Source organism: Limulus polyphemus, unplaced genomic scaffold (genome assembly GCF_000517525.1).
Source record: "Limulus polyphemus unplaced genomic scaffold, Limulus_polyphemus-2.1.2 Scaffold2420, whole genome shotgun sequence".
NCBI lineage: Eukaryota > Metazoa > Arthropoda > Merostomata > Xiphosura > Limulidae > Limulus > Limulus polyphemus.
The window spans coordinates 117257-136276 of record NW_013668030.1 but is presented as its reverse complement, the minus strand read 5'-3'; the positions used below and the strand labels follow the sequence as shown (position 1 = coordinate 136276).

General features: G+C 32.2%; 1 protein-coding gene across 3 annotated transcripts in view; it reads left to right on the top strand.

Annotated features, from left to right (window-relative positions):
• The window catches only part of LOC106466908 (transcription intermediary factor 1-alpha-like), a 67813-nt gene that overhangs the window by 40688 nt on the left and 8105 nt on the right, over window positions 1-19020 (top strand). The window contains exons 2-14 of one of the 3 annotated variants that reach the window (XM_022394986.1): window positions 1686-2017; window positions 3514-3773; window positions 4843-5053; window positions 6660-6869; window positions 8228-8697; window positions 9957-10303; window positions 10925-11066; window positions 12970-13096; window positions 13679-13762; window positions 14543-14590; window positions 15249-16303; window positions 17068-17179; window positions 18083-18157. In XM_022394986.1, coding sequence (XP_022250694.1) covers window positions 1686-2017; window positions 3514-3773; window positions 4843-5053; window positions 6660-6869; window positions 8228-8697; window positions 9957-10303; window positions 10925-11066; window positions 12970-13096; window positions 13679-13762; window positions 14543-14590; window positions 15249-16303; window positions 17068-17179; window positions 18083-18157 — 3473 coding nt within the window. Of the gene's footprint in view, window positions 1-1685; window positions 2018-3513; window positions 3774-4842; window positions 5054-6659; window positions 6957-8227; window positions 8698-9956; window positions 10304-10924; window positions 11067-12969; window positions 13097-13678; window positions 13763-14542; window positions 14591-15248; window positions 16304-17067; window positions 17180-18082; window positions 18158-19020 lie in introns of all 3 variants that reach the window. The other 2 variants (XM_022394985.1, XM_013927214.2) reach the window with 2 other exon arrangements.

Genomic DNA, 19020 nt, shown 5'->3' with positions numbered 1-19020 from the left:
GTAATTTTTGTTAATGTGTTAGTTCTGTTATATAACAATATAATTTGACATAATTTAGCAGTGTTACTTTGCATTGTTATAGGATATTGTTACTCTGTGCAATATTAGGCAATATTGTAGTTATTACTGAACACCAAGTTGCATAAGGTCATGAGTGACTATTTTAATATATTATTGCTTTATTTAAGAGTTTAATTATTTTATTCATGTATTTCTTTATAGTTTTAAGTTCTAATGTTTTATTAAATGTCAAGTTCAAACATAAGGACATGAACTCTGTACTTATCCAAAGTTTTAGCTGATTAGCTAAAATGTTCTAGTGGGAATTATTCATTTAATACATTCGATATCATTAAAATGTTGTGTGTTGTTGTGAGCTAGTTTGTGGTTGATCACATGCACTTATCAAAGTGATCATGTATTAGCTTCACTCATACAAGTTTGTAATATATTTAAAAAAAATAAGATACGTCTAGTGTTAAATATCTTGCTGCACAAAAGAAATTTATAACACTTTTGTCTTGTTGAAACCTAACACACAGTGTGACATAGGAACAAAAACTGCCACATAGTGTGTATATGTTTATTCTAGGTTTATATGTATCAGAAGTTTTAGTAAAGAAGTTGCATTTGTAATAATTTCAAATAACAATGTAGTTGTTACTCTACACTAAGTTATGTAAGGCTATGAGTGACTTTTTCAATACTCTGTTTCTGTATTTAACAGTTTCAAGATTGTATTGAACTCGCTTATTTATTTTTTTGATAATTTTTTAAAGAGTCTTGTTTCTCAGAAATATCTAATCGATTCTTAAGGTGTTTTAAGTCAGAATAACACCAGATAGGAAAGGTGTGTACATGTAAAAGTTAGTACTCCTTAGTAAAAGGTGTTAAGGTGTTATGTTTTCCAAAAAAAAATATATATAGTTAAAAAAACGTTCACACACTTTAAAAAACGCTTTGAGTACAATAAAATTTTGTCAAAAGTAATGAAATACTTGGGACTTCTGTGTATTCAAAATCTATCATAAAGAAAAAGAATTAAAACTGAAGCACATTTCATATTTACTTGATTGCTAAATCAACTCATTTAGGCTTAAAATAATCGTTTTGTGAATAAGATGGCCCTCATTTTCAATTAAGTAAAATATTCATTCTGATGTTTTGGTTTTGCATTTTTATCAAGTGTTACAGCTTGGCTATAACTTTTTATTAATAATGCATTTATATAAGTGTTGTGATTTGGGCATAATTTATAAACATTTGATATATTTAGCGAAAACGTAATAAACGTTGATAATTATATAACTAGTCACATTCAAGTGTTGTATATGTTTTGATTTTTGGTTTAAAAATCGTATCTCGCAATAATGCAATATCTTATTCATTATGGTTATATTTTCAAAATTGGATTTCATATTTATTAAACTGTAAATGTGGCTTGGTTGGTGTTTAATTGATAAATTGTGGTATGCTCTGAAACAAATCTCTTTCCAAAAATATGGACTATAATAACGAAAAAAAACAAACACATTAAAGATGTAAATTTTAAAACCATTATTAAATTTTATCTTACAGTTTGGGTAATTCATATTTTTAACAAATAGGCTTGTCTACCTTGTAAGGAAGTGATAAACCTGAACAGCACTATTGATCACATTTTTGTTTTTTATTCTGTAATTTAGCAACCAAGCCAGTGACTTGCCCATCTTGTAAGGAAGAGATCAACCCAGATAGTGTTATTGATCACCTTTTTATTCTTGAGAATATTGCCCAAGCAAATGAAGCTTTGGAAGGAGATGATAAGAAACCACCGTGTTGCACAAGCTGTGAGGATAGTGCACCAGCATCTGGGTTTTGCACCGACTGCCAGGAGTGGCTGTGTGAAACTTGTGTTCAAGCTCACCAACGGGTTAAAGTTACCAAAGATCATAGTGTACGCCCACGTGATGAAATGGAAGGAGAGAAAACTTCAGGCCTCGATCAGAAATATCTTTTTTGCCCTGTACATTCAAAGGTAAAATTATAGTTGTAAAAAACATTACAGTATCATGAGTTTATGTTTTGGTGTTAATGTTCTAGAAGTTAACAGTGCATTATTAGCATCGTACCAAAACAGATTTATATCAAGGTTAGCATTTAGTCACTCACTCGAGACCCAAAACTCGAGCACTTAATGAACTGTTCTTTTTCCTGAAGAAGAATAGTGAACTACTCAAAAGTGTTTGAGTTTTGGGTCTCTTTTGAAAACCATTACAACTACTTTGTATGTGATCCTATGTGTTAACTTCTTAATGAAAACATTTAGTCAAGATGTGGTTCTTTGTAATGTTTTTATGTGTTAACTTCTTAATGAGAACATTTAGTCAAGATGTGGTTCTTTGTAACGTTCCTGTGTGTTAACTTCTTAATGAGAACATTTAATCAAGATGTGGTTCTTTGTAACATTCCTGTGTGTTAACTTCTTAATGAGAACATTTAATCAAGATGTGGTTCTTTGTAACGTTCCTGTGTGTTAACTTCTTAATGAGAACATTTAGTCAAGATGTGGTTCTTTGTAATGTTCCTGTGTGTTAACTTCTTAATGAGAACATTTAGTCAAGATGTGGTTCTTTGTAATGTTCCTGTGTGTTAACTTCTTAATGAGAACATTTAGTCAAGATGTGGTTCTTTGTAATGTTCCTGCATGCTAACTTCTTAATGAGAACATTTAGTCAAGATGTGGTTCTTTGTAACGTTCCTGTGTATTAACTTCTTAATGAGAACATTTAGTCAAGATGTGGTTCTTTGTAATGTAATATCTCAGTATTTTCAGAGCTAGCCATTAAACACATTTTATAAATATGCTCCTAACTCATCAATTCATTTACAAAGAAATAAAAGTAAATTAAAACCTTGCAGTCTTGCTTTCCTGTAGTGGTAACAGAAACATTTATTTGAGATAAAACTTACAATTTCTTGTTGTTGTTTTTCAAATAAAATTTGTTTCACTGAATGAAGTTCAGTTTTCAAGATGATTTAGTTGAGTGTTGTTTCAATTTAAATGATGTTTTCATTTGCTTATGGCTCTTTAATTATTGTTGAGTTTGTACAATATATAACATATCACACAAAATGTAAGGACAACAAGGGACCTGTTGGTTCATTTAGGCTGTCCAGTCCACTAATCTATACCGTATTTTAAAAGAAAACTAAAAACTCAAAGCCAGCTTTAATCTTTCAAATATTTATCAAGCCTTCCCTTTAGCTCTATTACATTTACTGCATCTACCACTATTGAAGGCAACCCATTCCAAAGGCCACCCACCCTGTTAGAAAAATAAAACTGTCTTAGCTGAAGATGGCTCCTAATCTGCCAAAATTGAGTACAGTAAAAAAGATGATGCATCGACAATATAATTTACCTTAACAATTTTAAACGGAGACCCAACTTGATTGATGTAAACATTATGGAAGTGTTGAACATGTTATTGGTTGTTTATCAAATGTATGATGTAACTGTGACTTTTACAGGAACCGTTGAAGCTGTATTGTGAAAGCTGCGACAAGCTGACGTGCCGAGATTGTCAGCTTTCAGAGCACAAGGACCATAAATACCAGTTTCTCTCGGCTGCTTGTGAACAACACAAACTCTACTTGAGTACTCTTCTGACCAAAATAAAAGAGAAACAAAATTACATTGAAAATGCTCGGTCTCTGATTAGTAAGAGACAGGACGAGGTGACAGAGCGAGAGAAAGAAGTTACACAGGAAATTAAGATGTTTGCTGTAAAGTATGTAGTTTATTTGGTCTTTATGGAAAATATTTAATCAATAAACAAAATAAGCAGCCAAAGCTATCTCTAACCTTTCCATTTTTATCTTAAAGTGCCAGCTACTGGTGGTTTTTTGCGTTTAATATTTACCAAAACTGCATTTTTTACGTTATATACCAACTTTTGTTTTCTGTTTCTTTCTTTCATCTTAAATGGCATTAAGTGTGGTTTAATTGGAAAGGATGTTTTTTTCTGATTACCCCTTTACATCTTGATAAGTTATGTGTAGCACAGAATTGTAAGTGTCAGCAGTGAGTGGTGGAGTGTCGCTTATCCAGGTGTTTAACAAGCCTTTGTGTACGGTAGATAAAAAGTAATATTCATAAGTAATCGCATTTAAGCAAAGCAATGATATAAAATATTGATTTAACTAATGTGTTTTGTGAATCTGTTTATTAAAGATGCTGATATTAGTTTCTGAACAGAAATAAATGATCCATTTTACAATTTCCAAATGCTCAGAAATTTCAGAGTTGGTACCTTGTGAGGTGTTTGAGATTAAACTCCATAATGTCATGTATTAATGTTTCACTTATGATGTAAATGTAATTAAACTTCGTAATGTAATATGTTACTTTTTTATGCCAAGAAGAAAACATTTTTGATATAAGCATACTTTTAACAGTGATGAACAATTTAAAATAATTGAACTGGCATTAAATGTCAAAAATGTTGTTCACAGAAATATATTTTGTTATTGCTTTTTCTTGTTTTGAAACAGAATTTATTAAAGTTTGTAGTTAGTACTCTCTTAAATTATTAGAATTCCTGATATATCCTATGGACTTTCAAATTTGTTCTTGTTTCAAGAACTTGCAAGTTAATCATTGTATAAAAAATACTGGCTCGTTTTATAAGATTTAAAAAAAAAGAATTACATACAAGTATTGGACATGGATGATGACGTTTCAGTTGGTTTCGTACTTATTGTTTAAATTTAGCAAAAACTCATTATTAATCGAAATGGTTTTCTGCTCTTAGATGTTAGGTTAAAAAAGTAAGCATAAGGTTCCTGGTCTTCTTTTAGGTTTATCACAGAAATTAATCGACGTGGTAAACTTCTGCTACAAGAACTAAATGAAGTTTGTAGTCGGAAGAAGAAACAGCTGACAATGAAGAATGAAGAACTTGTATCACTCTCCAAAAGATTACATCATTGTCAGCAGTTTGCTGATGCTGTGATTACAAAAGGGAGTGACATAGCTCTTGTGTACAGCAAGAAGTCTTTAACTGGGCAGGTGAGGAAAAAAACTATTATTTTGTAGAATATCCTTACTCCAAATTGTAACAGTTACCTGCATTTGATGAAGTTTTTAATGGTGATAGTGAGCCATATTTGGTGAAGCTAGCTATACCTTTGTCTCCAAATTGTAACAGTTACCTGTATTTGATGAAGTTTTTAATGGTGATAGTGAGCCATATTTGGTGAAGCTAGCTATACCGTTGTCTCTAACTATAACAGCCATATTTGGTGAAGCTAGCTATACCATTGTCTCTAACTATAACAGCCATATTTGGTGAAGCTAGCTATTCCGTTGTCTCTAACTATAACAGCCGTATTTGGTGAAGCTAGCTATTCCGTTGTCTCTAACTATAACAGCCGTATTTGGTGAAGCTAGCTATACCGTTGTCTCCAAATTATAACAGTTACCTGTATTTGATGAAGTTTTTAATGGTGATAGTGAGCCATATTTGGTGAAGCTAGCTATACTCTTGTCTCTAACTATAACAGCCATATTTGGTGAAGCTAGCTGTACCGTTGTCTCTAACTATAACAGCCGTATTTGGTGAAGCTAGTTATACCGTTGTCTCCAAATTATAACAGTTACCTGTATTTGATGAAGTTTTTAATGGTGATAGTGAGCCATATTTGGTGAAGCTAGCTATACCCTTGTCTCTAACTATAACATCCATATTTGGTGAAGCTTGCTATACCTTTGCTTCTAACTGTAACAGTCAGCCTTATTCCGTGAAGCTTGCTAAACTCTTGCTTCTAACTGTAACAATCAGCCATATTCATTGAAGCTTGCTATACTTTTTCTTCTAACTGTAACAGTCAGCCATGTTCAGTGAAGCTTGCTATACTCTTGCTTCTAACTGTAACAATCAGCCATATTCAGTGAAGCTTGCTATGCTCTTGCTTCTAACTGTAACAGTTGGCCATAATTGGTGAAACTAACTTATTGACTGTAAACTTTCAAGTGTTAACATGTGTGAAATAAATTTTCATATACTTGTATGTACCATCAGCATGCATGTGTTTTACTCATCTTTAGTCATGTACATAACATTAACTACTGCAAAGTTTACTGTAAACAATAAACTTGTTGAACTTTATTTCATGTTCTGAAAAAGAATACTTTGATATTTTAATTGTAATAATAGCAGAGCCTTAATGTTAAAAATTATTCAATAGTTTTATAGTTAGGATATCTTTCAACTATTCATATTTTTCTAAAAGAAACTGTTACAAATTTTAAGTTATTTGAAATTCTAATAAAAATATTAAGATATACAAAATCCTATTATATGTGTGTTCAGTTATATATATAATCCTGTTAAAAGCATTAACTTGTACAAAATCCTGTTAAAATTATTAAGTTATACAAAATTGTGTAAAGTTTGAAGTTATGCGAAATTCTGTTTAAAATGTTAAGTTATATGTAGGCTACATGAAATAATAGAAATTTAAAGTGACATATTCTAATTTTGAAGATAAAGTTTCTTGTTGACTTTTTCTATATTTTGTTTATTTAAATTAAATTTGAGTAGCCGTTTATGGAGAAAATATATTTCTGTTTGTTTACTTTTTTAAAGTCAATTGTGGTTTTCTTCTCCTCTCAGCTGAGACACGTTCTTCGACGACGCTGTGAAGTCCCTAACCCTCAACACATGGTTGACATTAAATTTGCCTACGAGTCTCAGTTCCTGAGTGAGTACATAAGCCATCTTGGCTGCTTAATGGTTGACCAGCAGCCTGTTGGCGGGTTACTTCCTGGTGGGATGGGCAGAGGCCAGCAGGCAGTCAACCCTTCCATGAGGATGCAGGCACAGGTAACAGCAAATAACCAGCCTGTTTGTACACTCAGTAGTGAGAGGCCAAAACAAAGAGCATGGTCTGGCCCAAGACAGCCATACAAGGTAGCTCATGAGTGAATACTCCTAAGACAAAGTTGCCAGTTCTCACTAAAATAATATTAAATCAAATGTGAAGAAGATCATTCCCTATTTGTTTTTGTTTTTTTTATCATTTTGTTGGGGGGGGGGGTGCCACAGGAAAGTGAAAAAGGTTTTTGCATATCAGTTTATCCAGATATTCTAGTATTCCAGATATCCTAACTAGTTAAAATATTAATATCATAGTTTCACCATTGTACTTATTTGGATGAGTAATTTTACAATTTTTCACCTTGAATGGGCCTCACGAGTTAATGAATTTAGGTACATTCATATGTTAACTGTGAAATGGGTAGAGGCCTGAAGACTTTTGAAATTTTGTCCTCTATACTTGAGCTGCTTAAGAAGATTGTATAGTTATCAATATAGTTCTACTAGTGTTTTTCTAATAGGCTGTTGCTGTCCATTTTACAGTTAATTCAGTATGGATACTCTTCCTGAACTATCTATCAGTGAATACATTCATATGTTTTATTAGAAAAATTATAATACACTTTTACATAATTAAATGTTTAGGATATTAAATAACACAGTAGATACACCATTTTAATACATTCAATCAAAGTAATTTCACATCGGGTCCAATAGCTCGACGTAGTGAATTTCCATTTAAATGTGATACAATGTCACATTGTTGTTAAAAAAAATAAATCCATACATTTTGATTGTAAAAAAAAGGTTTTTACCCTTTTGTTTTTATAAGATTTTGAAATATTGAAAACACGTGTATATCTCAAGTTGATAATTCAGACAAAGATCATTTGGTTTACACATTAAAAGAATTATTAAATCAGCAGAACAATAAAATATTTTGCACTAATTTTGTAAACATCACAATAGATACTTCCTGCTGTACAGTTCACATGTGAAAAGTTTAGTAAAAAAAGTGTTTTTTTTTCTTCTTGTTCGGACACTAGAAAGATGTCAGTGGTAGTAATATGACTTTTTCAGGTAAGTTTTGTCGAAGGAGTAACAGTAAACTAGAAATAATTTTTCATATCTTTTTATATGTCATTGTTATGGAAAAAAACTTTCAAATATGAATAGTTGGAAACTTTGTATTTTATCAATTTAGGATGCCTTCTTGAATAACAGATTTCAGTTGTATGATTTAAATCTGAAGACATTAATTGTAGTTGTAAACCATGTAAGTGAAACCTTTCCAGCTGAGGGATAATACACTGTAAACAGAATTTAGAAGTGGACTTTAAAGATGATTAATATTCCTATTTCAGCCTAGAGGAATGATTCCTTCTCAAGGGGTTCGACCTCCACCTTCTTATGGTAACATTTCTGGAACTGGCATGGCTGTGAGACCCCGTGGCCATATGATGGCCCAGCCTCCCAACAAAGGCTACCCCCAGCAACAGGTGTCATCCTCTACTCATCCTAACTTGGCTGGTCATTCTCCTGTCCAGCTGAGAAACCTCTTGAGTACAAGTCAGCAACAGGTCATGTCTCCCCGTTCAAACCAGACCCCTGCTAATTGGCAACAGCGTATGCCTGGAAACCAAGTTAGGGGCCCCAGTCCTCAAATGGCACAGCAGACAAGACCATACCCTGTGCAGCTCCGCCAAGCAAACCCTCAGACATCATCCCCGTCACAAGTTCCTCCAGTCTCAGTGGCCATTTCACTCCCTGTGTCATTGAATTCTAACATTACCATTTCTCCTATAAAAACGTCTGTAGTTAATAACAGACAAAGGTATATAGTTTTGGTTCTGTTTGTTTTTAAAAATTAAAACCTGTGATTGAATTCCTGAATAGTATTGTTCTTTTATCATGTAATGAGATAAGTTGTTGAGTGACTTTTTTGTAATACAAAAATGGGAAATAAATTAAAGTCCGCTCCCTGGTGGATTGGCAGTAAGTCTGACAGTTTAGAATGCAAAAAATTGGGTCTCACAGTGGGCACAACAGATAGCCCTTTTGTATACCTTTGCTAAACAACAAACAAACAAATTGATGTTTGGCCTTTCAAGATTGCTGTCCATACGAAAAACAAGCTTTTTCAGAGTAATGAGTGACTGCATATCGAACAACCTAAACCAAAACTAAGTCAGAACAAGCCCTATGTTCATTACTCTACTATACTGGTCTTATGGATGTAAAGTAAACTTTGATCTCTAACTTTGTGGGTATAGGTATCAAACAAAAATTAACTTCATGAATATTGATGTAAAATATACAGATTTTAGGAATATGGATGTAAAGTAGAGATTTTGTGGACATGAGTATAAAGATAAAATAAAGATTTATTTTTTGGGCATTTTTATAAATTTATCCAGATTTCAGTAGTAAAAATTGATTTTGTGGGAATTTGTATAATGTAAAAATGAGTATGGATATATAGAAAAATGGATTTTGTGGGAATTTGTATAATGTAAAAATGAGTATGGATATATATAGAAAAATGGATCTTGTGGGAATTTGTGTAATGTAAAAATGAGTATGGATATATATACAAAAATGGATTTTGTGGGAATTTGTATAATGTAAAAATGAGTATGGATATATATAGAAAAATGGATTTGATCACACATGGATGATGCATTTATAACCTGTTTTTTATATAGATAATGTCGCATAAAGTTTACCTTGCATATTTTTCCCTGCACTACTAAAAATATTTGAGAATAAGTTAAGAAAAATAAGCCACACCATATTTTTTTCTAAGAAATATTAAAATGAGAATAAAAACTTTACAGTCACCCATTTTTTTTAATTTTTCTCAAATATAATACTAAAAGTGTAGTTTTATGAAATTATATCAGTGTTTGTTAGATGTTGCACTCTAGTTCTGGTTAAGCGTTTCTGGTAGTAGTTAATTGACTGCTGTTTTTTCAGATTCTCTCACACACTGTTATGTTTTAATCTGTGGTTTTGTGTAAAACCGATTTGATGTGAGTTATTTAAAATTGAATACAGTTAATATACGATATGTAATAATCTTGACTCTTGTAGCAGTCAAGCACAAGGCCAAAGACCAATTGTTCCTCGAACAAATTCCCAGTCCAACCAACAGAAGTCTCTTCCTCTCTCAACACCGAACCTCCCACCAGGGCTGCAGATATTGCCTCACCCAGCACCTCGTCAGCCGTCGCCCTCACAAGTGATTGTTATAGATGATGATCCTGCACCTGTAACGACCTCTCTCTCGGCGCACACCCGTAATATGTCAAATACGTCAAGGTTAAGCCACTTCCCCTCAGAACACGCTTCTTCTGTCAAAAGGATGAATCATCAACCTTCGCATGACAACCGCATGCATTCATCACCTGTTATGCATCACATACCTAACAGACCTAATGGTTGGTATAAAATGTTTATTGACACATTGTACATTGTCTTTCAATGTAGAAGTAACAGTTGAAGATTATGCAAAATTTTGATCGTATTGTAAATGATGAGAAAATTATGTGTCTTACTTTTTTAATTAGTAGATTTATTTTTCCATAACTAATACTGTAATAAGTCAAAATATTCAGATATAATATATATATATATGTGAGATTCCATTACGGTCAGAATGGTCAAACATGCTATACTTTTATAATCGTATTATTTAAATACTGTAATAAGTCAACATATTCAGATATAATATATATATATATGTGTGAGATTCCATTACGGTTAGAGGGGTCAAACACGCTATACTTTTATAATCGTATTATTTACATATGCAAAACACCTTTTTCATTTAAACAACAGCACTTTCTCTGGACAAACTGGAAGTGTTTAGCTTTTTTTTTTTGGTTGATCCCATTGACCTAATGGCATTATTTTTTTTCCACGTGTTTCACTGAGTTAATAATTGAATTCTAATAATGATATTGAGTTTCAATCATTAATCTTACCAGTCCTCCTGCTTTAGTGTTTGGGATATTATTATTATTATTTAAGTATTTAATTTGAACTATTTTGTTTTATAGGTGCACCAAGTACCAACACACTACCACCGTACATAGTACCAGCAACAACTATAAATCCGGTGCCAAGTCCAATACACAGGACAACTCCAGACAGTGTTAGCCTAACAACACCCCCAACAACAACAGTTCAAAGTCATGATGGGTAAGTCTGTTCAGTGTTAGTTTATCTCCTCTCAAAACAGGTTAAAAAGTTGTTAGCACATTAACTATGAAAGAACAGAAAATAATCATAAGGATTCTGGAAATAAATTTTTTGTTGTGGAAAGAAATATTTTCTTTATTTACTGTTAACACGTTAACCACAAAAGGAAAAAAAAAAATTATAACGAAGGATATATTTCCTGCTTAATCTGATTACCATTGTTTATAAAAACCAAAATTATATATTGTTGGCCTTGTACTACTATGTTTATAAAACCCACAATAGTATGTTCTTAGCTTTGTGCTCCTCTGTTTATAAACACCAAAATTGTATGTTCTTAGCTTTGTGCTTCTCTGTTTATAAACACCAAAATTGTATGTTCTTAAGCTTTGTGCTCCTTTGTTTATTAAAATCCAAATTATATCCACATTCCCAGTATTAAAATCCTGAATATAACCATGGTTACTTCATCCTTAATGTAATCTGTAATTAAGATCCTGAATGTAACCGTGGTTACATCATCATTAATGTAAATCTGATTATTGATATGGATCTCACCAGGGGTGGAATTCTCAAAAAAAAAAGTAGAGGTATTCAGCTGGGTGAAGTGGACCTGGTTTTTAAAAAGAAAAAAAACTGTGTGTAAATATAAAAAACGAAAAAATATAAAAAACACAATACATGCGTGGTTACCATTACGAACGTAGTAATAACTTGAACACAATACATGCGTGGTTACCCTTACGAACGTAGTAATAACTTGAACACAATACATGAGTGGTTACCCTGACGAACGTAGTAATAACTTGAACACAATACATGCGTGGTTAACATTACGAATATAGTAATAACTTGAACACAATACATGCGTGGTTACCCTTACGAACGTAGTAATAACTTGAACATGATACATGCGTGGTTACCATTATGAACATAGTAATAACTTGAACACAATACATGCGTCGTTACCATTACGAACGTAGTAATAACTTGAACACAATACATGCATCGTTACCATTACGAACATAGTAATAACTTGAACACAATACATGCGTGGTTACCATTACGAACGTAGTAATAACTTAAAGGAACACTATATGCGTGGTTACCATTACGAACATAGTAATAACTTGAACACAATACATGCGTGGGTACCCTTACGAACGTAGTAATAACTTGAACATGATACATGCGTTCCAGTACTAATACCGTCTTAAAAAATAGGTTCCAGTACTCAGTACTGGTGAGTAATGGCAGAATTTCACACCTGGATCTTACTCCATACTTCCGGTTGTTTTTTGTTTTGTACATTAGTTTTGTGTTTCATATGGACATTTATATTTTGCATGTTTTTGTAGGATTCTTCTTTAACATGTTAGTGGTACCTTTATTTAGTCTAATCAAAGTCTCAAGACCAGTTAATTTTTGGTAGAATAATATACATTTGAAAATGTTAGTAACCTATGACTTGTAGAGCATTCTACTCTTTATAAAATTTTATTTTATGACATTGTATACTTCAAATTGGATTGGTTGTATTAAATTAGCTACGTTATTTATTGGATTAATTTTTAGTTTTCATCTGTTTAGGTAGTTTGCTCTGTTCATAAGTTATGGATTGTGACTACATTACTGTTTATAGGTAGAATCATTTTTCTCAAGATTTTATGTACCTCACTGATTTATTCTCGAACCAGAGTTACCCTATTTTTATATATATACCAGCATTAATTATTTATATATATATATAAATGCTTCACACATATATTACTGGAATTGATTAATCATAAATAGGATGTGTGTAAAGATTCTTAATTATACAGAGTTAAAAACCCAGTGATATTTCCTTTTCTTAGTAAAGTTTAAAAATAATGATTTCTTATTTCTTTGTATCTGTTTCCAGAACTTCTGGGGGTAGTGTTCTTATTAAGGATGAAGCCAAATCTCCAGCTGACCAGATGCCTTCCTGTAGCATTCAAGGATGCCCTCCCAAGGAAGAATCCATCGTTGACGCTGCTTCAAGAATCTTGGTGGGTGTTGCAGATTCCATTTCCCAAGTTAAAAACTAGTCTTTGCACGGTCTAATGCTCATATTTTGTCTCAGAAGTAGTTTATATTCATTATATTTATATCTATTAAGGAATTTCAGCTTTTTTTTTGTTATTAACAGTTTAAAAAAAATTATAAAAACGTTTGGTTCTAAACTGTCAGTAGTCTCAGTAATAAAAGTTAATTTCTGGCAACAAAGAAGCTCGAACTACAGATACCAAGTAAAGGAAACAGCTGAAAATTTAGCTCTAAGAAAAATTATAGTTTTGATAAAGAAATTTCTAGAAGATATTTCTGGAGAGATTCAAACATTCATTCATTTGCTAGTAATAGTAAGATTTGACATGCTTTCTTGTTACAGATAAACAGTATTTTGTTTATCACAATAGTGACTGAATTTTGTTTATGTATTACATATAATACTACTAATTAATTAGTGTAGTTTGATATACGGCACGATAATTACCGGGAAAAATGTAGTATATGTATTAATGCGATTTAATGAGAGTATAAATTAATTTTTTTAGAGGAAAAGTAACTCAACATTTTTTTTAATTCTTCAGAGTGAATTTGCAAATCAATCTATAGGAAGTATTTTAAAAGATGAAGATAAAGGGACAGCAGATGAAGGATCATCGGAAATAAAGGTGAGAGTAAACGAGCGTGGTGCATGTTTTTTGGTTTAAAAATGTGCAAGGCTCGTAGAAAGTGTTTTCAAAGATGAGAAAGATAAAGGAACGTGCGATACGGTATCAACAAAATATATAATCAATAAAAGGTGTGTTTGGTAATCAAGTTTATTATAATTAGTTTCTAATCCCCTTTGGGGATTGTCAGGTTGTTGTTGTTTTCAGGAGAAAAGAAAAAGTTGAATATTTTGAAAAAAATTTATATATAGTTTCCTTATAACTTAGTTATATCATCATAATTTATCACTCAAAATAAGCTTGGGCTAACCTGTTATTGTAATTAAGATACTCAGAAATATTGCACACTTGGTATTTTAGCATTATATAATACTTATCTGGTTTATTACATAAATAATTTAATAAAAACATTTCAAACTTTCATTTCTGTTATGTCTCTGGGTTTCTGAATCATAAACATAACACTTCTAGATTTGTATTTCTATTATATCTCTGGGTTTCTGAATCATAAACATAACACTTCTAGATTTGTATTTCTATTATGTCTCTGGGTGTCTGAATCATAAACATAACACTTCTAAATTGGAAATTTCTATTATGTCTCTGGGTGTCTGAATCATAAACATAACACTTCTAGAAGAAATACTTAAAAACATCTCAAATAACGATTTTCTATACCATAGAATTAACAGCCATTGCTAACAGTGACACTCAGGACTTTTATTCAAACATTTTTTTTTCTCAATTATAAGATGGAAAATTATAACTTTTTTTTTGCAGTCAAAGGATGACTCAATAAGCCTGACAACCAGAAATGAAGGCAGAAGGGTAAGTAATATGTGTATGTATATATATCCAGTGTAGTGACTATTTGTAGTTAATAAACAGTAGTTTATGACTTTTACCACTAGATGTCTTGACTGTTCTTTAGCTATGCTAAAGTTTGACTTGATGAATAAACATTCCTTTACTTTCTTATTAGTCGTTTGGGAGATTCTAAGAAGCTTGTTTATAAATCTCTCTTCACTTTTCACAACTTTTTAATGGTTGCTCAGTTTGAAAAAACATTTCAAATGTTTTTATTTGACTTTGGTCAACAGATGATCAGATTGAAATGTTTGCTAAAACATATAATTTCTTTTTTAGTTTGATTTTCTTTTTGGTATACTGATGTTTCTGCATAATTCTGACATCAAACTTTTTGATTAAGATGTGAAACATTCTGATAAAGCTGTTAAACTTACTGTTGTGTTATCCATCTTTACCTGTGTATGTGAACCCAAATGAAACATAAAAGTAATTGGGAAGAAAAAGTTGAGATTCAATTTTTATCTGTCAGTCTTGGAACAGCTTATTTCAGGATCTAGAATATGAAAACTTGATATATTCCTGCCAGTTTGTACTAAACTATGAAGCTTCAATAAATCAAATGTAAAATGTTCACTACTTTTACTCTTCATAAGTATTTCAAATTGAACTTTTTTAGGGTTCAACACTGGCTGCTGATAGCAGCAGTAGTCCTGTTCCTGTGGTTACTATTGATGATGACCCAGTTCCAGAGCCTCCCACCTCAAACCCCATTATTGTGTCAGTAACCAGTGGAATTGAATCTGTTTTTACAACTGAAGATACCCCTGTCAAAGAAACTAATGTTGAAGACAAGCCAGCTAACAGTGGTGAGGACAGTGATAAGACAAATAGTTCCAAAGAGGATGAGGTAGAGAAGAGTAATGAAGATAATAAAGAGTTAGACAAGAGAGAATCTGATGAGGACAGCAAGCGAGAATCCCAGGAAACAACTAGAACAGAACCTGAAGAGGTGAATAGGAGGGATTCTCAGGACACGAACTGTAGTGAATCTCAGGACACAAGTAAAGGAGATTCTTCCGAGTCAAGTAGAAAAGAGTTTAAGGAGATAAACAGGAGAGATTCTGAAGAAGAAACTAGAAAAGATGTTGGTGAAAAGAGTAGGACAGAATCTCAGGGGACTGTCAGAAGAATTTCAAATGAGAGCTCTTCATCATCTGAAAAAATCTTAAAAGTGAAGATAAAAAAAGAAAAGTTAGATGACATGATGTTGCCAATTGTTAAAATCAAGAAAGAAAAGATTGATGATAGTCCAAAGGAGATAAACAATGAGAATCCAAGCTCTGAAGACAGTAGCAGATCACTTTTAGATGACCTACAATCTTTGGAAGATCTTTTAAAAACTAGCAGTAGTGGATTAACAGTGAGCGAAGTGCGAGTCAATAGCAGTGGGTTAGAAATTTCAAAAGTGGAAATGAAACCTTCTTCAGAAGAAAAACCACCACCTGTGAAAGATGCAGTGGCTGTTATCACTAAAACACTTATCAATGGCAAAGAAGAAAAGCAGCTGTCCACTTCTGATAAAAAAACCACAGAAAAAACTCATCATCAAGATGATCCTAATGAAGACTGGTGTGCAGTTTGTCATGACGGAGGAGAATTGTTGTGTTGTAGCAACTGCCCTCGAGTATATCATCTTAATTGTCATGTTCCTGCTCTCCTAACAACTCCAAAGTAAGCACTAAACATATTAAACACCAGTAATCTTATCTACCAGTAACATATGTAGACCACTATAGTTCTGCGCTTTTTGTAGTGTTTTTTTAACCACCATAAATTATCAGAAGTCCAGAATTATTTTTAATTTTAGATAAGTAACTAAAATCATTTCTCAAAATACAGAGGTAACTTTGTTTTCATATTCCTTATGTAAAATTCTTTTTGGCGTACGATATTCATGGTGGGTACAGCACGGATAGCCCATTATGTAGCTTTGTGCTTAATAACAAACAAAACATTGTATTTGTAAGCTATGTTACCTGTCAAGTTTAGGAAGAAAAGCAAAGGTTTTTGATTATTTGAAACTAGATTTCATTAATAAATTATTTTTCTAAATATTGTTGATGATGACTGAAGGTAACAAATGCTGTATTTCAGATGATCTTGGCACTATATTTGTGTATTATAATTGTATTCTAGATATTGTCGATGGTGAATCCAGGTAACAAATGCTATATTCCAGATGGACTTATGACTGTATTTGTTTCTTTTAGACCTTGTTTGTTTAGACTTGTACATTGACATATTGATGATAGCGGATCGGGTTAACTGATGAGGTCTTTCATGTTACTGTATAACTGTTCTAATACTTTCTACGTGTTGTCATTTTGAGCTTGTACACTTATAACACTGCTAGAGTTAAGGACAAATATCAAGTATATTGTACAGAATTTTTACACCTGATAATTGTTAAAATATTAGATTTTTTTGTCTTGTAGTGAGGACTGGGCCTGCCTCATGTGTACAGATGTCATAAATGCATCATTTCTTCGAGAGTCCAGTGGAAGCAAGAGGAAAAATCCAGTGGGTCTTTCTGGCCGTGACCTACTGGTATGGCTATATTATACTTTCAGAATTGTCAATAAAGCTACTTAAAAGTTTGTGTCAGCACTTTTGTATTGATGTCTTATATACATAAAATGCACAAATTGAGCCAAAACTCCTTATTAAATGAAGATAAAAAATGAATCTACTCTGTTTCCTCTTATATTTCAGTTTTCTTTGTGCCAGGGTAATGCTAAGAGATAACTACAGTGCTATTTGTAATAAGACTGAATTCCAAGAAATTAGCTATCCTGACCACTGTCAAAAAAACTATGTGAAACATCAAATAACAAAATTTGGCCATCCCGACCATACACTATCCAAACACTTTGTGAACCAATAACTGATGAGAAATAGGCCATCCTGACCATAAACAGCCCAATAACATATGTGAAACATTAAATAAGAAGACTTAGGCTATTCTGACCATAAACTTACCAACAAGATGTGTGAAACATTAAATGACCAGATATAAGCCAAACTTCCCAACAAGATGTGTGAAACATTAAATGACCAGATATAAGTCAAACTTCCCAACAAGATGTGTAAAACATTAAATGACCAGATATAAGCCAAACTTTCCAACAAGATGTGTGAAACATTAAATGACCAGATATAAGCCAAACTTCCCAACAAGATGTGTGAAACATTAAATGACCAGATATAAGCCAAACTTCCCAACAAGATGTGTGAAACATTAAATGACCAGATATAAGCCATCCTGACTTATTTTATCAAGATGGAACTCATCTGTGTTAATCAAAATAAAAAAAAATAAGCATAAAAAATGTTCTTCTACATTATTGTTCAGGAAGTATAAGCACATTTCTATTTAATATACATAGGTTTTTTGTAATCTATTTTTGCTGAAACCCATATTTTATGAGATTATCTTTCTCGCTGTTACAGTGCTGTGAAAAGATATTGTTGGAACTCCTTTGTCATGAAGCCAGCTTACCCTTCCATGAACCAGTTAGCAAGACTGTGAGTTGATATACTAGCAGAGACCCACAAAATGTTTGCATGTGTTATTAGTGTCTTTATTGTAATTGTACTTTTTTAAATACAGGTTTTTCTAGAAGAATACGTAAGAACTATAATCGCAGACACCAAAATTTATAAGTCCACTTGTCTTAGGCCTAACTTTAGTTAAGCCTTTATTAAGTACAGTCTATATTTGACAAAGAGATAAATTAGCACTGTAACTTGTATACATTTTTTGCTTTAGTTTAGTTAGGGCTAAACTTTAACATATTTAATCCTATCAATAAATGATCTTATAATGTTATTCTACGGCCTAACGTTAGTCCTTTTTAAAGACTTTGATAAGCCTTTAATATGTTGTACAAAATGTATACTAAAGTATATTTTCATCCGTCAAAATGAGGAAGTGCATTTAGATAGTAAGAACAGACAAAAAAGAGTATCATTATTATAATAGTCTAATTATACTAGAAGTATATGCATCTTTACTTCTACCTGTTCTCTTACATCCAAGCCTGAGACTGCTGTTTTCAGATGGTTTCATGTTATTATATTGATTGTTTAGATTTATTCCTCCAGTTAACACTTTTAGGTGATAGAGTTGTTTGACTTCTTTTCTCTTTTATCATTAGGTTCTGTGACTTTATGCTCTACACCTTACAAAAACATCTAGTGTTGAGTTTTGTGACTTATGTTACTTTACTGAATATTGATTGTATTTGATTGCTTATAACATGTTACCCATCTATAAAAACTTTAAATCTGTAATGCTATAAGAAGCTCCTCCAGTTCCAGGATGTGTGAGTTGTGACTATATATAAAATTCATTTATATTTCCTGAACATTAAGTGTGTGAGGTTGCT